General features: G+C 39.9%; 3 protein-coding genes and 1 pseudogene across 6 annotated transcripts in view; 2 read left to right on the top strand and 2 right to left on the bottom strand.

The window, feature by feature from the left end:
• Positions 1-5,498, top strand: part of LOC147305947 (ceramide synthase 5-like) — a 7,521-nt gene extending 2,023 nt beyond the window's left edge. For both annotated transcript variants that reach the window (XM_086278538.1, XM_086278537.1), the window contains 9 exons: positions 302-404; positions 608-738; positions 1,215-1,272; positions 1,402-1,452; positions 1,593-1,685; positions 3,684-3,812; positions 4,123-4,229; positions 4,362-4,518; positions 4,878-5,498. In XM_086278538.1, coding sequence (XP_086134664.1) covers positions 302-404; positions 608-738; positions 1,215-1,272; positions 1,402-1,452; positions 1,593-1,685; positions 3,684-3,812; positions 4,123-4,229; positions 4,362-4,518; positions 4,878-5,015 — 967 coding nt within the window. In that variant the 3' untranslated portion in view covers positions 5,016-5,498. The remainder of the gene's footprint in view (positions 1-301; positions 405-607; positions 739-1,214; positions 1,273-1,401; positions 1,453-1,592; positions 1,686-3,683; positions 3,813-4,122; positions 4,230-4,361; positions 4,519-4,877) is intronic.
• Positions 5,499-5,616: 118 nt separating this feature from the next.
• On the bottom strand, positions 5,617-9,516 carry LOC147305946 (NACHT, LRR and PYD domains-containing protein 12). Of its 2 annotated transcripts, none has more exons than XM_086278531.1 (9): positions 9,295-9,516; positions 7,591-9,184; positions 7,338-7,499; positions 7,088-7,261; positions 6,815-6,988; positions 6,524-6,697; positions 6,245-6,418; positions 5,997-6,164; positions 5,617-5,897 (listed from the first exon to the last, which is right to left on the bottom strand). In XM_086278531.1, exons 2-9 carry the CDS (start codon positions 9,171-9,173, stop codon positions 5,828-5,830), a joined length of 2,679 nt encoding a protein of 892 aa, XP_086134657.1. In that variant the 5' UTR covers positions 9,174-9,184; positions 9,295-9,516; the 3' UTR covers positions 5,617-5,827. The 2 variants fall into 2 exon arrangements, with proteins under 2 accessions (XP_086134657.1, XP_086134658.1); XM_086278532.1 differs by lacking the exon at positions 9,295-9,516 and having other exon boundaries at positions 7,591-8,780; positions 8,990-9,089.
• Positions 9,517-10,892: 1,376 nt separating this feature from the next.
• On the bottom strand, positions 10,893-14,992 carry LOC147305945 (keratin, type II cytoskeletal 8-like). Of its 2 annotated transcripts, none has more exons than XM_086277598.1 (10): positions 14,644-14,992; positions 14,224-14,435; positions 13,992-14,052; positions 13,800-13,895; positions 13,521-13,685; positions 13,202-13,327; positions 12,371-12,591; positions 11,501-11,547; positions 11,321-11,389; positions 10,893-11,223 (listed from the first exon to the last, which is right to left on the bottom strand). In XM_086277598.1, exons 1-10 carry the CDS (start codon positions 14,887-14,889, stop codon positions 11,132-11,134), a joined length of 1,335 nt encoding a protein of 444 aa, XP_086133724.1. In that variant the 5' UTR covers positions 14,890-14,992; the 3' UTR covers positions 10,893-11,131. The 2 variants fall into 2 exon arrangements, with proteins under 2 accessions (XP_086133724.1, XP_086133723.1); XM_086277597.1 differs by having other exon boundaries at positions 11,321-11,392; positions 14,644-14,991.
• Positions 14,993-15,089: 97 nt separating this feature from the next.
• Positions 15,090-18,565, top strand: LOC147305944 (deoxyribonuclease gamma-like; annotated as a pseudogene).
• Positions 18,566-20,912: the final 2,347 nt, after the last annotated feature.

Raw genomic sequence — 20,912 nt, 5'->3', positions numbered from 1 at the left:
TCAGGATCCCTTCATTTCAGCATTTCCTTGTGTCTCCCCCTATAGCTTCTGTTATGCTTCCTTCGTCTTAAACAAATGTATGCAAGGCGTAACTCTGTGGGCAAACTGTGAAAGCTCCACAGCTCATGTAAATGGTGGAATCTCCTAGCAAATGTTGGATAACCCTCTGTTTTGTTTTGCTTTTCTTGGAGACACTAAACAACTCTCTCTAAGTCTCTCCCTGTGTGAATTTCTCTTCTAATACCATACACTTCTGCTTCCCCACCCTCTTCTTTTTGCCCCTCTGTCTGTGTGTATACAGGCTAGTGGCCAAGCCCTGTGCCCACATACTTCAGATTCAGGCGGGAGTGCCTCGGCAAGCTCAGCCCAATGCTATCCTGGAGAGGCTGTATCAGTCCAAAGCGGTACATAAAGCCCGTGTTTGTTCTGTAGTCTATTACACGTCCCTGTACACACTGCAGCAGCAACATGATGTTATTGCACTGGAACACACCGCCACAGTCATAATGATATATTCAGTCAATACCTATTGTCATGTGACAGGCATACCTATTGGTTTTGTGGTTTTACAAGGAGTGGAGAGTTATTTTATGTTTGTCCTCTTTAGAGTCCAGATGAAAGGCAACTGGAAGGACTCTCCAAGCAGCTGGACTGGGATGTACGGAAAATACAGAGATGGTTTCGCGTCCGTCGGAACCAGGACAGGCCCAGCACACAGAAAAAGTTCTGTGAGAGCATGTACGTAGGTTTCTACAGGGGTTTCTGCTTTGTAATGTACAAACAATTGAGGGGATTTAACAGCGCTAGCCCATGCACGTGCATATAAGCTCCTGTCATATAAATTGTTTTGAAATGCTGCGCAGGCATCCACGGTCCCCAGAGAATTAATCCAATGTGCCTGTCAGCATCTGCTTGAGGACTTAGCTTAATACTTTGCAGACAGTAGTTGTTCACAAGAATTTTCTAGATGGGTTGCCATAATATTTAGTGAAAATATCTCTTAAAAATGTATTTTAACCATCTTGGTGATCACTTTTGATACACTCATCAAGTAAAAATGTAAATAGGCCAAGTATTTTGGTTTTGAAACCTTACAGATGCCAGTCTAAGTGCTACTTAGTAAATGTTAAAATGATCACTGGGAGTGTGCTTATGTATGTAAGTGCCTCCGGTGTATGCTAAATTCGTCTTTCTATTCTTCTCTTTCCTTTCAGGTGGCGTTTCACTTTTTACCTGGCGATTTTTATTTATGGCATCAACCATCTGTGGTCGGTAAGTTTAAAATGTACTTTTTTCCCTCTGCAATACTATTACGGTTCACGGAAGCGGTTCTTATCGTTGGCTCGTAATAGGTGAACCTGCAACAGTATAATGCATGTTTTTGTAATCTGTTTCCTTCAGACATCGTGGATGTGGGATACCAGAGAGTGTTGGCAGAACTACCCTTTTCAGGTTAATATTTTTTTCTGCTTACGCATTATATTTGATTACTTTTATTATAAGGAGACTCTGTTTACCACCATAATGTTAACAGGTCAGTTGGTATTGCTACATATTTATCAAAGGTGTGTTTCTTTCACTCTCTCCCAAAGCCACTGAGTCCTGAACAGCACAGCTACTATCTTGTAGAGCTGGCTTTTTATTGGTCTCTGATGTTTTCCCAGTTCATAGACATTAAAAGAAAGGTGAGTCCAACAACAACCGGCCTAACTAACTATTAATTGCCTCAATAAATGCACATTGCCTTTTGTATCAAAGCCAAATCCTTTTTTTTTTTTTTCTTAAAGGAAGCGTGTAGGATTGTATCTTGATTATGTGCTCTGGCTAAAAGGGCAATAAAGTATACATTCAAAAATAAGTAGATCACATGGAAATTGGCTTGTTTTTCATGTGTTTGGGCAGGCCACCATTTGATCTTGTTTTAAACTGTGTCTACAGATGTAAACGCTTGAACACAACCACAAAGAAAATTACAGCCTATTTCAAATCTGCCTGCAACATTTCAGGGAGCTTCATTTTTCTTCCTGACTGTGGGCCGTTCCATAACCCTCTATTTCTTCTTTGTAAACTACCCATTTGATGCATTTGTGTGCTGAGGATCCTTTTGCCCTTTAAAAGGGCACCTTCCAGGTTCACCTCAGCTCGTGGGCATTTCCATTTTCTTTAAGCACAATATGATGCAGAATTTAAAGAGCAATTAATAACTGCAAAGCTGTAGTACTATAATACTTCCAGTGCCACGCTTTAGATTTGGGATGAGCTTCATATGCTAAAAGCTGTTTTTATTCTGTGCCACTTGTAAAGGATTTTCCTTACAGGTGATTGCTTTATGCCAAATGATTTGGAGCTCTTCCTTTGTCAGACTTGAAGGAATCCAGCCTTTGTAGTGAAAACTTTTTAAGAACGCTTTTTAGATCATGGCATGGTAAGACCGCACACTAAAAGTGAATAATTAAAGAACACAAGATTCTAGATGTCAAAGGTTTAAATAAGAGGTTTAAATAAGAGATTCCTCCTGTTACCACCTAAGCAGGTTCTAATCAACAAATCTGGAACATGTGTTCCCACTTTATGGATTTAAAGTGGTAAATGTAGTTGTGTGGCATTGCTAAATTTTGAAATTGGTTGCAGTTGCAGGTTAGGGATAACAGTTATATTAGACAAAGGATATTAAAAATGGAGCTGCCAGGGAATAGAAATAGGGAGCGATCACAGAGAAGGCTTATGAATGTAGAGAAGGAGAGGGTTGGTGTGACAGGCGGTACAAAGGAAAGGGCAAGATGGGAAAGGATGAGAGATGATCCACTGTAGTGACTGACAGAAGAAGAAGAAATAATTGGATTAGGCATGGTGCCTCAAAGCAATATGGTTCTGGGCTTGGACCTTGCTAGCCAGTTAGGGCCTTTATGTGTGGAGTTTGCAGGCACAGAGAACACATGCATGGATTTACAATACTGTACGTACACGATTTCCTTCCACTGTCCAAAGACATGCTTGGTTGTATGAATAGCTGGAGTGTGTTAAATAGATGAATGGTTTATTTAATTTGTTTTTGTTCAAAATAAAGTACAAAAATGAGCTACATCAGTGAGGTTGGTATCAGACAAACACAAATTTGTGACAGTCTAAACAAATGTTTTAAGCCTGATAGGGAGTAGGTGGAAGTTTAACATCTATCGTTATGTAAAAACAAACTAAAAATGACAAACTGAACTTTATAGACTCTGCATATATTCTCATTAGCTACAGATGTGTGCACATAACACTAAAAATGGACAATAGTAATGCCTACATGAGCAGAGTGAGAACTCAACAGAAAAGCTAAACAACTTGAATTACAAGCTAATTCATCCTCAGATTCACATAGTGATTTGCTTTTACACCATCGTGTGAACTCATGTTTCACTTCTGATTCTCTGCACTGTTTAAAAGTGGGCCAAATGTTGGCTTTTTGAACCATCAGTTTCATCAAAACTTCAGGTTCAAATACACATGACTGTTCAAATACATGTAACTCTACGCCCTACGCTGCCATTCCAGTATTTTCACTTTGTATGATAAACTGCATTCTTGCGTCCATAATATCAAGTTAATATGCTATTATTTAATGTGCCAGTAACATGAACGTCTTCTCTACCTCATTACCTTTCTTTTGTTACCTACATTTGTTTTTCTGATGGCAGGATTTCGTGATTATGCTTGTCCACCATCTGGCTACCATACTTCTCATCACTTTCTCCTATGGTAACAACATGATAAGAGCTGGCAGTATGGTCATGTGTGTGCATGATGCATCTGACATCTTCCTCGAGGTAAAGTAAATCTTTTAGATTTTTAGATGTTAGACATGATCCTGGTAAAGAGGGCTCTTGGCTTAACTCAGCAAGGCTGCCCGTGTAGGTATCCAACATGTATGTAAACACAGCTAGGAACACAGAAGCTGTGATGTGAGATACTTGTACTACCAGTTTTACAGAGAAACAACGCATTGACATTACAGTAACAGTGTGACACTGGTGTATATTACAACAGTGGGTTTTATTCTTATCATTCTTATTGTTGTTATTATTATTATTGTTATTGTTATTATTATTAATCCCTAATGTATTATTTATTCCTAAGGCAGCCAAGATGGCAAACTATGCCAAGTACCAGAGGCTATGTGATGGCCTCTTTGTCTTCTTCAGCATAAGCTTTTTCATCTGTCGACTTGTCATCTTTCCCTTCTGGTGAGGAAAAACAAGAGCTTTCTTCCTTATATTTATTGTAAAACTCTTGTTATCTTCTCACCTGTTTATTACTATTTTCTTAACTGTTATATACAGATACATCTGCTAAAAATCTGCATGTTTTTGTTGTAGGATTATTCACAGTGTTCTGGTTGAGAGCTGGGAGATTGCCGGGCCTTATCGGGCCTGGTGGCTGTTGAATGGGTTGCTGCTGGTCCTGCAGTGCCTTCACATTATCTGGTTCTACCTCATCATGGGCATTGCCATCAAAGCCATTTTCAGGGGAAAGGTTAGTTTTGGGATCGGTTGTGGAAATTGATTTTCACATTTAACCAAGGCAGCTGGGTTTCCCTCCCCTCTTGTATCCTGTCACATTTTGTCAATTTCAGTATATGATACTAAGGCTAAACTGTGCTATTGTTTGTAATACAGCCACATTTAATCTAGCACCAAGATCCCTCAGTATCTCAGTTTTTCTATCATGCTAATCAGATAACATTAGCAATGATGTGACCATGGTAAACATTACTCGCTTAACATCAGCTCAAATTCATTAGGGTACTTATAGTCTCACATTGGAGCTAGCATAAGGTTCAGTTTTTAAGCCATGATTCATAACTAGTAGTTAAACTAATACTTCTTTTACAGGTGGCGAAAGACGATCGCAGTGACGTAGAGAGCAGCTCAGAAGAGGAGATTTGTAGCAGTACAGACCCAAGCCGGAACCAAACCCTCAAGGGAAACAGTCGCACCAGTAACCTTAATGGAGAAGCTCATGACCACTGAGTACCAAAGAGAGGATATTTTATTTCAAGTGTGGCCTTCATTCACCAGCGTGCCTGTGAAACCCACCGTGTCACTGTGACCTTCTGAGAAGAACTGTTGCCCACTCAGAAAAATGTGTTTTTCAAACAGAGGGAGGACCTGAACAGAGGAACTCCAGTTTTGGCATACAGACTTTTATAGTGTGAAGTTTACATCTGCTGTTGCTTACAGGAGTGGACAGCAACGTGTGTTTGTGTGTGTGTGTGTGTGTTCTTAAAGTTACACTAAACAGCACCAAATGGATGACTGCTCACACGGCTACTGCTGCATATGTACATGTCAATAATTTCTATTTTGAAACTTGGTAAAATGTTTGACTAATGAAAGAAGAAATCACGTCATTTGCCTTACTGAGTTAGGCTTTAGAATACAATTCCAAATGCCAAAGATGTCCTGATTCAAAAAAACCAAAGATTTCGTAATAAAACATTTGCATCAAATCCAGTGGTGATTTTCTTTCATTCTTTATACTGTAATGAGTGTAGAACGAAAACTACTGTCTTGACTGTGAAAACTGTCTTCACACATTGCCTTATTTCATATGATGAAAGCATAACCATAATAATTTAAATATATTTTATTGGAAGAGTAAATGGTAGGAACATTTTGGAACTGTTGGGATTCATCGTATAAACATGCGTACGCGTTACAACCTTCCTGTCCTCACTGCTGTAGCAAGCAAAAATCTCCATGAGTAACATTTATAATAATCAACAATAATACTTAGAAAACAAAACTTAAAGTAATTTTTAAGCAATCTGAGTCAAGCTTCTTCAGTATATTATTTTCGTGCACTTCTCCAACATCTCAAAAAGGTCTTCGCTGAAATCATTGTACTTCAGGCTGAAAGAGTTAGAAACAACAGCAGTGGTTAGACACTTAATTTTCTTTCGTGTGCACACTCTGGCTTAAGCGTTATTAACTAAAGTGAATCGCGCTTACTTCATCTCCTGCATCCCGTGGCTGTCCTGCATGACTTGGACAAGTGCTGGGATGGAAGCATCGGTCAGTGAGTTGTTTCTCATTTCCAGCTTCTTCAGTGTCTTACTGGCTCTTATTGCAGTGCACAAGTCTTCAACGCAGGCATTGGTCAGCTGGGTCATTTCAACACTACAAAACAAACAGACCAACATTTAAATGTAGTGGACTATAATGTGGTGATTATGATCACATCATTTTTTTCAACTCACTCCAGCTCTTCCAACAGGCAGCTTGGGTGTGCAACAGCATCCCAGAGATGTTTAACCCCTTGGTCTCCTACTTTATTTAAACCCACGCTCAGGGACTTCAGTTGAGAAGTCCCACTTTTCAGCACTGAGCCCAGTTCCTCAAAGACTGGTCGAGTTAACTCACATCGTGTCAAACTGTAGGGTGGGGCAAAGCACACAATAATGCTGTTATCTGAAATTCACTAAATATTTGAGAAAGGTGTTGCTCTGTCACTAAAAAGTTAATACAAATGAGTCTACCCAAGTTTTTCTAAAGGGCAACCAGGCCGTCTCAGGGCTTGGCAGAGCAACAGCGCCCCCTCCTGGCCTAACTCATTCACTGACAGCTCCAGCTCTGATAGAGTACAGTACTCCGACATTAAGGCCTCCTTCAGATGAGAGCAGCATGCGCCTGTCAGCTGGCACGTATAGAGACTAAAAGAAAAGTTAAAAGGCAGAAAAATATGTAGTGGTGTGATTTTTGTGTTCTTATATTTTACTTTTTTTTTTTTTTTAAAATCTACAGATGCAGTTTTATTTAAACAGTCTTACTTGAGGCTCTGTAGTTTACAGAGTGGATGTTGCAGGGATACGCACAAAGCCTCCACTCCGCTGTCATCCATCGTGTTTCGTGCCAGTATCACTTTTTTCAGCTCTGATTGTCCAGAACGCAAAGCTGCAGAAAAAACCTTCATGGACGCTTCAGTCAGATCACATCTGTCAAGCCTTTCAATAAACAATAATTATGTGTGTATGTCAGTGATTTAAATAAAAGCAGACAGGATACAAAAGTTTTAATGAAAACTACACTATTGAAGTACATACTTGAGTTCTTGAAGTTTGCAGTGAGGGCTATGCAGTGCGTCGCACAGTTTTGCAAATCCCTGGTCCTCAATCTTATTGAATGACATTACTAACAAGCATAGCTGAGAGGTGCCTGAGGTCAGCACAGAAACCAGGTCTTCACAGCTTTCCTCTGTCAGATTGCAACTTTGAAGACTAAAACCCAAAGCAGGTAAATCATTCTTCCAATTTTAAAAACAAAGATTGCTTAAAAAAAAAGGGCAATTCTTACCATAATTCTTGTATCTTGCAGTCTCTGAGTCCAGTGCAGAGGATTTTGAACTTTTCGTCACCAAGGCGGGAGTAAGAGAGATCCAGCTCCGTGGTAATTCCTCTGTTGAGAGCTGAAGCGAGATGAGGAACAGCCCCAGTACTCAAAAAGCTTCTTTGCAAGCTGGCGGGTGGACAGCACAGTTTAAAGCAACAATCAATGCACTTTGAACATATGAATCAAATGATGTCAATTTTATCTAAACCTGTCTTACACTATCTTGAGTGATAGACTCATAGCTGGAGCCAGGACTTCTGCCATCTCTTCTGTTAGATTCTTTGTATTGTACAGATTCAACGACTTCGTCCCACCAAGGCATGTAACCACATAACTCCAAGGTACACAGTCTTGAAGGGTCAGGCTGCCATAGCTGAGGCCTATTCGTGCTGAGGAGTTGATGATCTCCTTAACCAAGCTCTCATTTTGAGCTTGATGAAGCAGGCGGAAGCATCTATAGTGCTCGTCTGCATTATATCCCTGCAGTGATTCCTCTGAGCTGCTTTTAAACCACTGCTTGAAATCTTTGACCCGATCAGGGTTGAACTCTCCCAGGAAGTTCTCCAGTGGTCTGCGCTGAGTTGGTTCAGAAAGCCCTGAAAGGAAAACATCTAGAAACTTTGTACCATCTTCGTGCTTCTTCAGCATCTTCTCAGCACTCGTATACGTCATCTTGCCCAAAAAGAAAGACAATGCCAGGATGAACTCCTGGATCAGCTGCGAGTGGAACGAGAGCACACATGTATCAGACTCCATTTCACCATCTATTCGCAGGAAAGTATCAACTGAGGTGAGAAACTGTTGAAAGCCAAAGGAATACATTTGCGCTTTGGTGCAGCTCAAATGCTGCTCAACAGAGCAATGAGAAGCCATCCTGCCGAGGGCCAACACCAGCTCTGTGCCCTCTGCTTGACTCAGCGAGAGCGTCTGGATCAAGCCAACCAGGATATCTACAAACAGCTGAGATAAAGTCTCGGGAAGTTTTCCTCCAGAATCAATAAGAGGCTTGTAAACAGAGCAAACTGTCCAACAAAATCTTGGAGATGTACAGAAATCATAAAAGCCCAGAGACCTCTCCATGTGCATAAGTGCTTTGTTGGCAGCAGCAGCATCTGTAAAGAAGCAGTTTCCGAAAGCTTTTCTTTGGGGCTTCAGAAACCCTAACACTTTCACCTGAGAACCGCTAAGAAACTTCAGATTCGCCGTTGGCCTGGTGGCCAACACAACTGCAGCTCCTTTCAGCAGAGATCTGTGAAGCAGACTGGCCACTAAACAGTCCACTGAAACTGCCTGGGTCGGGTGAGAGCAGAGGGTGAGCACAGAGGGGTCCAGGCTGTACTTACACTCATTCAGACCATCAAAAACAACCAGCACATCCTCGGGCTTCTGCAGAACCAGATGCATGGACTGAGGAGGGAAATAGTGGTGACAGCGTTGGATTAAGGTTTCTAAAGAGAGTGCATCTTCACAAGCATTTAAGTCCTTGAAACGGAAATGGAAGACATATTCAAAGTTCTGTAGATGTACACCCTTTGCCCAGTCCACAACGAGCTTCTCCACAGTAGTGGTTTTACCTGATCCTTCTGAGCCTATCAGGATAACAGTTTTATTCTCACCACTCAGGGCTGTGTGGATGGCTTGATCCACGGTGGGCAAGTTTTCCTCTCTCACTTCGCCTTCTGCAGAGAGTGGGGATATGTACTTATTGTCGTTTATGACTCTGAAAGGCAGGTCTCCACCAAGGAGCGTAGGAGTGCCCTTTGACTTCAGGATATGAATTAGCACGGAGTCTTTGTCCATTGCGTTAATCTCTGTATGTATAAACCAGAAGACAGAATTAAACAATTTGGTTAAAGCGTGCAAGAACAGGCAACATATCATCCGTGTCCACTAATAATTTCCAGTGTGTTAAACTACTTACCAGCTGTGACAACTCAGCTCACGTGTTTACAGAAAAGTACAATAAACACAACTAGAAATAGTTGCCTTGGATACGGTGCTTTTGGAAAACAAACCAAAACACACGAGCGCAGTGGCTCTTCTGTGGTATACTGGTAGAAAAAAAAAAGGAAAGAAGAAGTCACACCCTAACTAATCCCTCAAGCCAGTCCTCTTACGTTGTTTTGGGTTGTATATACGAGACATTACGGTAAGAGAAACTGAGACGCGATTTCAAAATAAATACATTTTAACAATAATTTTAAATAAATACATTTTTAAATATAACAAATTTACTACTATATTAATTCTTAATTATACAAACATTTAAAAATGAAGATTTCTAAAGACTTGTAAAGCCGTAACAAGTAAACTCGATGTTTCCAAATACTAATTTCTCTTTATGAACCGTACACCCTCACGGTGTAAATCAGTGTCAAGTTAAGAACTTTTATTACTTTCTTTGGAATCACATTCACCGGAAGATTGCTTTTATTTTGAAATCATATCTCGGGTTCTCTTACCGTAATACCCAGTATAAAAAATAACGCAAAATAACAGGAGGGCTGCCATGATCGCAGTTAAATAGCGGTTAGCTGAAAGTAGGAAAAGCGCTGTGGGATTTCAAAATGCATCTGTGTCTTACAGATGGCAGAGCTTGACCAACTCTTCAAAACATTTACCTACTTGTGTTTTTTAGTTTACCGTATGTATTTTGTGCTGCTTAATAGCTAATGTATGTTTACTTTTAAAAAACAAAGGTTTTCCCCTCTTTATTTTTGTTAGCATGCTTTTCAAATTCACATATCAAAACAAAACCTACATATGTTTGGAAAAAAATATATAAATATACAATATAGTATTATGGGTGTTAGAATTACACTGGTGTGTATGGGTGTGTGTGCTTGAGCTTCAGTGCATTAACTGATGGGTGGACAGTCAACTCCAGGATTTTCTGATAGAGAGCAGAATTCAAATTTCCAATTAGCCATCAAGGTCCTGAAGTTCAAGTTTGCTTCATTTTTAGAGGCAGGTAGGTTTGGATAGCTTTCTCTCTTAATACATGATGTGAAGCATAAAAGTGCAACAAAAAACAAAAAACCCCAAACAAAACTAAAGGGCCCAAATTCTTTTTTCCCTGCACTGTATTTTTAGCTGGCTACTCAAACACAGTCCATCCAGCTTGTGGCACTCGAGTCCACTCAAAGCGGTCTGAGACTTATGTGAAATGCACCAGCTGCACTGAGCTGTAGTTAAAAAAAAAACTGTGTTGAAATTAGACTTCCCCTTTGCAATAAGCTCTTTCAGTTGATTGCGTAATAGGTACAAACTTTAACAAACCGACCTGTTGCAACAGTGTCATCCTGTTACAGTAACACAGCTGAAGTGAGCTCCTTAAAACGACTTGGACTATACCTGTGGCAATGACACTGAAAACACCTCAGTTTAGAGATTTAAAGTTGTGACCCAATATCTTTGGGTCCGTCTAGTGCATATTAAAAAAAATGTAAAAGCTTTGAAGCTATTTTCTCCTTATGCTTTATAAGAGACACATCAGAACAACAGCTGTGCAGCAAGATCTAACAATAAAAAGAATAGTTTTTAATAGTTATTAGGAACATCTATAGAGCAAACTAACAAACGTCTTACAGTTGCTGAGTACAATTTGTAATTTAATGTGACAGAATCACAAGGAAACGAAAAACAGAGACACAGATACACATGGCCTTTTGATACAGTGAGGTTACAACAGTTTGAAAACAGATTAATTTAAGGGTAGTTTTAAGTAGCAATCGGTCAGTTCAGAGCACTGCTGCGTTTTATTTGCCTTCGGTGTATGTCGTGTCCATGGTCTCCACTGTCTTGATGAGAACAGGACCTGACCTTTGTCTCTGCATGGTAACGGGCACAGCTGTGGAGAAGTCGGAAAAGGGCGTCGCTTAGATCTCTGAGATGAAGGCTATTGTTATGATCTCATCTTTATTTGTAAAATACAGTGCTGTACTTACTTCGGTTGGGCACTGTTTGGACACTGAACACTCTTTCAGTGCCATCAACACAGTCGTTACTGGCAACAGCTGCTGAAAAGAAGACAGAAAAAAGAGAGAAGAGGGTGTCACTCTGATCCCCGAGATGAAGGCCATTAAGATGATCTCATCTTTATTTGTAAAATACAGTACTGTACTTACTTTTGTTGGGCACTGTTTGGATGCTGATAACAGAGTCTTTACCAAGTCTGTCAGGGTGAAAGCAGGAAATACATTATAGGGCATGTACTGGTAAAGTTATTCACACGGTTGTTCAAGTGAAGGTTGCAAAGCCCTTTGTGGCTCTAGAGGGAGCTGTGCAATAAACCTGTCTCATGTTTAAGATCCAGCAAAGAAAGACAAGTGATAAACCAAATTACCCAAAGTAATTGTTTTACCATTTTGTTTTTTTCCTGCCATAAAACTGGAAGACAGACTTCCAATAAACCATAAATCTCATCTATGTGTTACTTGTCAAAGTCTGGTTCTGGTTCTGGATGTGGATTGGGCTTTGCAGATTGGATGTAGATTTGTCTTTCAAACTTGCACCTGAAAGGCCGCTCTGCTCTACGACTGCAGTTACCACCAGTTGTCAAATACCTGTGGGTGTTTGCATTCCACCCCTGGGCTCAGTTCTTTATTGTTTAATGCAACACACCGAGGTGAACTATTTGAATAGTGAGACAAATATGTGGTTGTGAAACTATTAAAAACAACCAAACCAAACAAATAACTTCTTGTTTCTGACTGAGGCTTTTGCTCAAGGTGGTGTTTTTTTGTTTTTCTATACCACACCCAATTTCCATCTAAACTGTCGGATGACAGATGGTATGCACGTACAGTAGCTCATACAACCAAAAATATCAGTAATGATTAATATGTTTTAATCATTTTCTGAATCACTGTAGACAGTTTCCAAGCTGAAACCTTACATCAATGGTCATCCATCCATCCATCCATCCATCCATCCATCCATCCATTTTCTTCCTTAACACATTGTTGCCAGCAACCTCCTAAGTTCTGCTGGCTTACCTTTCTTCCTCTCCCTCCAGGAGTTTCCTGTAGGTGGAGATCTCGATATCCAGGGTCAGCTTGACATTCATGAGGTCTTGGTAGTCTCTGAGCTGCTTGGCCATGTTATGCTTGTCCTGCCTCAGAGCCGCCTCAAGGTCCTTAATGCGGCTTTTTGCATCTATTACAGCCTCTTCCCCTCGCTCTTCCATATCAGATATGCTTACCTCATTGTGGGAATACTGACAAAGAGAAAAGCTTTATTTAAATCTGAGCTTCACAGTGATTCCTGATGATTTTAATAATAATAATGGATTGGCTTTATATAGCGCTTTTCAAGGCACCCAAAGCACTTTACAATGCCACTATTCAATCACTCTCACATTCACACACTGGTGGAGGCAGCTACAGTTGTAGCTACAGCTGCCCTGGGGCAGACTGACAGAAGCGAGGCTGCCATATCGCGCCATCGGCCCCTCTGGCCAACACCAGTAGGTGGGAGGGTAAAGTGTCTTGCCCAAGGACACAACGACCAGGACAGAGAGCCCGGGGATCGAACCGGTAACCTTCTGGTTACAGATGCGCTTCCCAACCCCCTGAGCCACGGTCGCCCCGATTTTGTATGGGTTATGGTAACAGGAAAACCAAACTGCTTTTTCAGAGCAGCTAACAATAACTAAATGTATGCAATTAGCTGTCAGTTCAAGATGAAAAAATGTTTCCTTTGATTTGTTTTCAGTTTCCTTTCTTTTTATGAGAACAGGAGCTAAACCTGTTGTTCCTCTTGATACTTGTTAAAATCCAGTTTAAGATCAAACAGACTATGAGGTAGTCTTAAAGCCCTTCACTCACCTGTTCCTTCATAACATCAATCTCAGTCTGCCGACGAAGAATCATTCGCTTAAGCTCAGCTATTTCGGCCTTAGTGTTTTGCAGCTCGCTGTTATGTTGCTGGACCTGCACTTTCATCTGATCAAACTGGTGTGGAAAAATATCAAACAGCGAGACAAGGATATAAACACAGTAATTATTGGGTTAACAAATGCCGTTTTGACGTTGTAGTAGATTTATGAGCGGTAACTTCTGAGCCCTTTTCATGTCTCTATGCCCATTTTCCTAGTTGGTTTATTACATCAACAGTAATGAGCAAGAATTCATCTTAGACCTTCACCTTGCTCTTGTACCACTTTTCAACTTCTTCACGGCTGTAAGCAGCAATTTCTTCATACTGAGCCTTAACATCAGCTATAATGTGGTCCATGTTCAGGTTGCGGGAGTTGTCCATCTGCACCACCACAGAGGTGTCCTTCACACGCTGCTGCATGTCATACAGCTCCTTATTTAAAACAACACATACAGCGAAAGTTAAGAGGAAAAAATCCAGAATATGACACCTAATTTAATTCACTGATTTAAATTCTGAAAAGGTTTTTAATGTAAGCTTGTTTACCATCTGATACACTTCTTTGAGGAACAAGATTTCATCCTGAATAGCTGTCAACTGGCTTTCCAAATCCACCTTTCTCATAATTTTTTCATCCACATCCTGGAAGCAACAGAATAAATAAACAACTTTTCTTTTCACTGCTATTTTTTTTTTATTACTCACAAATAAAAGTATTAGTGTCATTGCATACTGCACCTTTTTGAGCAGTACAAAATCATTCTCTGAAGTGGCCCTGCAGTTGATCTCTTCCTCATACCTGAAACACCCACAAAATATCAAATTACACACAGACAGACACCCCCCCCCCCCCCCCCACACACACACACACACACACACAGAGTTCTTATCACTGTCCACTTTATTATCATATATCAAAGCTGAGCTCCTGTTAAGCAGTGGTTTGATTTCTTCCACCAGGATACCTTACTTAGTCTTGTAGTCTTCCACAGTCTCGACCATGGCTGTGCACTCATTTTCAAGCCTCACTTTATCGTGTCTGCAAAGCTCCAGCTGTTTTTCCAGGTTGGAAATGAACGTCTTAATAATGGACTCCGCATCATCAGAGGAGGGGGCACTTTGCTGATTCAGGAGCTTCCACTTGGTTTCCAGCACTTTGTTCTGCTGCTCCAGCTGTCTGACCTGACACACGAGAAGGGATACGAACAAATTCCAACACAGTCCCACTTTAGGTTTTAAAAGAAGCTTCAAATGCCACCGAGTTAACTTGGAATAATAATAATAATAATAATAATACATTTTATTTATGAGTGCCTTTCAAGTCACCCAAGGACACTTTAATGGTTTATAATAAAAAGATTTTAAATGTGACAGTAAAATTTCCTCTTACCTTTTCGATGTAGGATGCAAACTTGTTGTTAAGAGTCTTCAGCTGATTTTTCTCCATGGTGCGTATAGTTTGGACGGTGGGATCAACTTCTAAGTTTAGTGGGGCAAGCAGGCTCCTGTCGATTGTTACTGGTTTGATATCGGTAGCGGTGCTGATTTGGCGGATGGAGTTGGATCCCATGGAACTACTGCTGAATCGCCCTGAAGGTGAGTTCAGCAGGCTCTTCCGCTTGCTCCTCAGACTCATGGTGCTGTTGAGTTTGCACTGCTGGAAAGGATGGGGAGCTCAGCTGGTAGAAGTGGTGGTATAGCTCTGTTGTGCACGTTTTATCTTTTTGGCTGCTTTATAAGGCAGAACTGGGCGTGTTGTGATAGTGAAGTGATTGAATGTGGGTAAACCAGTTTGACACATACCTCGTGCTCTCCCACCTACCCCTCACTTTAAAGATGCAACAGGAAACTATTCCTGCTCCACAGCTTCAGGTGAGTTCCGTAACAAACTAAAAGTCTGCACTCACACAGTCTGAAAACTCAGTAAATCAAGAAGTCATCAAGAAAAATAAAACATTCCCTGTTATGAATAAAGAAAGATTTTATTTAACATAATGAACTGCAGAGCCACAAGTTTTTAATGTAAATTTAAGTCAGTATATGCAGAAAATTCTTTCAGTAGGCAATGTTACTTTTGGAAATGTTCCCAAATATTATAATATGCATTACACACTGGAAACTACATGCACATCAGTGGACCTCGTAAAACCTCCCTTAACTGAAAGAGAAACTCTGAAGTCCTGAAACTCTAGTAGTACGTTTAATAAAAAAAAGTCACAAATTTTCTGGAAAACTGTTATTTTTCTTCTTGAGGTACTAAACTAGTAAATATGATTGTAAGAGAGTAAAGTCAAAAAAGTACAAGGAAAACCTTACCAACTAACTACGCCCTCATAACCTCACACACTCCACTCATTAACAGGAAGCTCCTTACTTGGTTATTATGGACTAAAGTATTTCTTTATTTCTATCTTTGATTGATCTCCACTGCTGCTGCCTCTGTGCTGTGATAAATTTGACACAGTTATGACAGTTATGATTACAAATTATCAACCATGGGGCAGGGTCGGGGGTTCGAATTCACCGAATGGCTACCCTGAGGTACCCCTGAGCAAGGTACCGTCCCTACACACTGCTCCCCGGTGTGGCTGCCCGCTGCTTCACTGAGTGAATGGGTCAAATGTAATTTCCCCACTGGGATCAATAAAGTACACATTATTATCCTATGGAACAAAAGAGGAAAATAGTTTGATTTAAAAATTTACCACACTTAAATTAAATGTGTTTTCACTAATGTTAATAGAAACCAGTTGTACTAAAAAAAAGGAAACCTGTCTGTTCTCTTGTTTGTTTTTCAAATCCTCCCTCTCTCCCTGCGCGTCCAATTATCCAATCATCGCTTTCCTTTAAGCAAACAACTACTGTACAAAGGAAAAATGTTCTCACATAACCAGATTTATAAGGGTTTGTTTGTATGACACTGAATCTGTGCCACCCGCTCAACATTTCATCAGAGCTGAATAAAGTCAAGAGAACAGAGTGAGCGTCATGCGTATACTTAAAATGCTTTTTGCATGACACTGAATATTTCCTTCGGGTCTTCCTTTGACAGAAATGAAGATTGCTTCATTCAATTCATTCATTAGTCTCAGATCAATGCTGGATCTGAGACTAAGGTCTCAGATCCAGCGGTCCTGACAAGCCTGGTTAAGGTAAAACATTTCTCCTTGGCGTTAGCGAGGCAAACCAAAGAATGAAATGGCTGATATGAACTCTTTAAATGAGGACGCCGTGTACAGAGTCAACACATCACAAAACATGTGTAATGCATTTCTTCTTTGGAAATTTGTTGTCAATGTCACTCACTCATGAGTGTTGGGAAACAGTCATTATCAAGTGTGAAAATGAAAACTGGGAAGTAGCCAGGTGCATTATCAGGGTTAGTAAAAAAGAAAATCGCTTCTCATTTCTTCTGCTTTCATTATCATTGATTCAAAACAACCCCAAAACAACAACAAACAAACAAAAACAAAACAATAACACTGTTTGCACTTCTTTTATTAACAAAGCTTATTTGTTGTAGATTGTGTCTTGATATGACATCATAGTTATTCTGGAGGTGGTGAATGTGACTGGAGATTCTGTTAGAGTGTTAGTGGAAGAGCTGAACGGGTGAATTTACTTAAAAAAAAAAAAAAGATTTTCTGACTAAAGTAAAACTGTCTCTTCCTATAAGTATGCTTACTTTTACTGTTGTCCACATCTCAGGGTCAGCATCACCCATCACTATGCTCAGCAGCTCAGTACCCGTCTGGGAAGGAGCAGATACAAGGAACAGTTCCTGTTTCTGTACAGGCAAGCTCAAATAATCCCACATACTGTAAAGCTGAACAGCTCTATAGAATAATTTTTTTGTCCTGCTGGAAGGGACGATGTGGTCGACCTTATCGATTGCTATCAGTATAAGGATGACCAGGTCGATGATGTGGATGCATTTAAAAGAGAGCCCTATATTCTCTACTTTAAAACTCATAACACAGGTCAATCTTTGCCCCTACTGAAGCTTATGGTACCTGGTTCAGTCAGAACAAGGAGTTAGGTCTGTGTGTGTACATGTTAGTCAGTTGCTGGGACATCAGCAGTATGTACGAGTCATTTTTAACCGTGGATCTGTTTGTTGAATGAGTCTGATGCAGCGTGACATGCTAATTACAGCAGACTGCAGCAGGTTTATCAAGTTTAGTGTCTTGTGTGAGCAGGGAAATATGTTTAACTTACAGTATGTAACTACAGAGGATGTTATTGGAGTCAAGTCAACTGTTTCTGTTGCAGTGCTGAGGGATATAGTTCCGATCCCGATGCATTTTTTGAGTTGTGATACACATAGATAAAGATATATAGAGACAGAGATATCAGGTCAGAGGAATCTCATCTATTGCACAACCTGTAAATTATCACTCAGTGTCCTCATATTTTCTTTAGGGATATTTAAAGTTGTATTAGCCTGAAAAGCTGCGTTTTTGTTTTTTGTTTTCTTAATTTCCTTTAGAATGTAATGATCCTGGGAGACTTCAGGGCAGATGGCTGGTATCTCTCATCCAAGGAAAGGGAGGAGATCCACATTCGCAGTGACAAGAACTCTTACTGGCTGATTGGTGATAACGTGGACACCAGGGCAAAAACAAGTGATCATCACGCTTATGACAGGTTTGTTAGAAAGATTTGTGGCAAGATATACAACTGTGGTCAGAAGTTTATTTGCCCTCGTTGAGGGCATGAATGTCAATGTAATGTTTGGCTTTTATTGATTTATTTGAAGTGTTTTTTTCCAGGATAGAATAATTATACAGCATACATCTTTAATGATTAAAAAAAAAGAAAGAAGAATTGGATGCATACGTTTGAATTTATTTCTTTAGTGGTCACAATCAACTACAACTGGTAGTTTCTCCAAGATTTAAGCTGCACAATCATTGCACCCTGGAAAATGAACAGTTCAAAGAAATTATTGAAAGCCCAGAATTATCATAACATTTATACCCATGATGACTGTATGTAAATGTCTAACCACAACTGCATATGTTGTTATGTGAATTCATGAATTGAATGAATGCACATCTTCCACAGGATAGTTGTGTATGGAGAAGATATGCTGGCAGCCATTGTGCCAAACTCAGCTAAACCATTTAACTTTCACAAAGAGTTTCAAATGACAGAAGAAATGGTGAGCTATCTGATCTATCCCTCTTCTTGATATGCACTTGAATGGCTATTTTTCTTTTCTATTTTTCATTTTATACACAAATCCTTGTGCCCTTAGGGTGAGCGATCACTACCCCGTTGAGGTGGAATTGCTATTCCCTTTTGGGTGAAAAAGAGCAACAACAGATGTGCAGTTGTTGACACCCAGCAAGGATTCAGGAGAGCTGTGACAGGTAAAGAGCAAAACACTAATATACTTTATCTTGTTCCTGATAGATGTGGAAAAAGCTGGGATACAACCCAGCTCAGAAAACTAGATGGAAAATTCACATAAAGGAAGAAAGCAGTGATTTCCAAATGCATTTTAACTTGTATTTCAAGAGTCAAGTCGAGTCAAGAAAGCCTTTATTTGTCACATGCAAGTTCCCCTGCAGCAAAATGGGACCCTCCCTGACCTTACATACACAACACAGACATCACATGGGGAGACAGGTCAGAGACCGGTAGTATTATGGAAAAACACTGAAATGTACACTACAATGGGCAAGACGAGGAGGGGGAAAAAAGAGACCTCTACTCATGCTGGGCTCCTATGGGGGGACAGCATGAGAACAGAAAACAAAAAAAACCTCCTCTGCACAAAGAGCACAGAAATGTCCACATCACAACATCATGAAGCACGTGACAAGCAAGCTGACAAGCTGATACACCAAACTGCTGAGGTCAGCACGCTGATAAAACATGAGGAAAACTGTGAAGTCTCTTAAAACAGTGCTCCTTAATGAAAGAACAGGAAGTGTTTTGGACTGTTCGCTACTTAGGGTGTGTAAAATAATTCAAAGTTTTACCAGTACACTGAAAAGCAATCCGGGATTTTGGAGCAAACTACCAACGTACTCCCTTCATGCAAACTGCGTTTTGCATGAATCACAAAGGCATGGCTGCGTAAAAGGCATGGCGTGTGCACCTGCCTGCCTCCCGTCAACACTTCTATTCAATAGAGAAGGTATGTTTGCAGGAAGAATGAAAACAACTGAATCACTGGCTCTCTTGGTGTTTTTGACCCTTAAATGTCATTTAGCATTGTGAAAAAGAGTGGATATAATAAAGAATAGTGACATATACTCGCCTGACCCAATATTTGCATTGTTGCATGTATCAGAATCAGTCATATCTGTGTGACGAAACATTCTCAGTGCAATACAGGCCAAAGGTAATTTGCAAATTGCAGTTGGAATTTAAAATTACGCCTCTCATTTGTTGTGATTAGATGTTATTCTTCTTTTGATGTTTTAGTGCAGTGTAGCCTCTATGAAGGAATTTGGGAGTGTCATTTTTGAATTCAGTTTTCATTTTTGAACCGAGTGTGTCATGAATTCAGTGGTTTCTCACATACATCTGCTTTAAAGATTTTGTAACTACTCTATACATTTGGGGTGATAAAAGGTCATGAAATCTTACATCCAAGTTTAAAAGGATGGGGCTTTGGGACATTTTCACTTTTCTTATTGTATATAAATAACAGCAATAATGAACTGATTTTGCTAACACTTAGAATCTTTTGGTCCAAAGCCCGAGTTCAGCTATGAGTCATAGAGCTTTTGTTTTTTGTTTATTTTACCTAATAAAGCTTAACTTGTATTTACAGACTGGTCTATAGCTGGACCAACTGTGATGTTTGAAATTAATTTGAACTGTCTGAGCAACAATCTTTACCAAAACTGGTGCACATGATCTATAAACTGGGTCTTAGTGTTTCTAAGTTTTGTCACAGCAAATTAAAATTGGAGTTGAGTTAATATCTCAACAACCTTTTGATCTGTGATCAAAAACAAACTGGTTACACGGACCACACACTGTATTACAGAACTGGATTTAGTCTTTTCCAGGTAACCTCAGGGTTAACCCTGGGTTTGTGTGGGTTAGTGTGAAGGCGGTTCACTTGTTATCTCTGTAAATTGCCATAGTAACATAACCTGCTCCAGAGCAGATTATGTTCCAGATTAGAGATCAGCGAGTAGGAAATCAGCGATTTCTGATCCGAAATTGATTCTCTGAAAAAGCATTGCCATTCCTGGAAAATCCCTCAGAAATCTGTGTGTGAACAGTAGGAGCGTTAAAGTTTTGCAGTAGCGTGTAATGTCTTCGTGTTTCCCTGATGATTAGAAAGAAAAGAGGCAACTTTATTCTTAGATATTTTTTTTCTGACTATGAACAATTTTACAGTTTTATTGTTTGATAAGCCTCAGCACACAATCTTAAAACAGATAACCTGATTGTATTTGCTGACTTTCCATTCAATTTGCATAGAGAGTAATTTTGAATGCAGTTTTCATATTTATCTTCAGGATATTTGATTATAATCCTTCAGATTCTCCTGTCTTAAAGATAGGGTTGAGTCTGTTCACTTGCACAGTTAGCCAGCTTTCTTATCAGGCTTTGCAAAGCGCATTTGTCCAATGTTGTTAAAAGTAAACAACTTTACAGTAATTTGCATCTTACTTTTATTAAGAGTGA

The sequence above is a fragment of the Aulonocara sp. 'chitande type north' Nkhata Bay genome, linkage group LG20 (genome assembly GCF_057382095.1).
Source record: "Aulonocara sp. 'chitande type north' Nkhata Bay isolate Kocher_YH1m ecotype deep benthic linkage group LG20, A_spYH_male_GT1.1, whole genome shotgun sequence".
Classification (NCBI taxonomy): Eukaryota; Metazoa; Chordata; class Actinopteri; order Cichliformes; family Cichlidae; genus Aulonocara; species Aulonocara sp. 'chitande type north' Nkhata Bay.
Note: the sequence above shows the minus strand (reverse complement) of the source record. Positions and strands in the feature narration are given on the sequence as shown.

Excerpts from the sequence above, each read along its gene's own strand:
- LOC147305946 (XM_086278531.1), bottom strand. The coding sequence starts at position 9,173 with ATGGACAAAGACTCCGTGCTAATTCATATCCTGAAGTCAAAGGGCACT. Across the intron at positions 6,419-6,523 it reads TGCCCTTTAGAAAAACTTGG|TTTGACACGATGTGAGTTAA; the intron begins GTAGACTCATTT and ends CCCACCCTACAG. Across the intron at positions 5,898-5,996 it reads CACGGGATGCAGGAGATGAA|CCTGAAGTACAATGATTTCA; the intron begins GTAAGCGCGATT and ends TAACTCTTTCAG.
- LOC147305945 (XM_086277597.1), bottom strand. The coding sequence starts at position 14,889 with ATGAGTCTGAGGAGCAAGCGGAAGAGCCTGCTGAACTCACCTTCAGGG. Across the intron at positions 13,896-13,991 it reads ATTTTGTACTGCTCAAAAAG|GATGTGGATGAAAAAATTAT; the intron begins GTGCAGTATGCA and ends TGTTGCTTCCAG. Across the intron at positions 13,686-13,799 it reads TCAAAGAAGTGTATCAGATG|GAGCTGTATGACATGCAGCA; the intron begins GTAAACAAGCTT and ends GTTTTAAATAAG.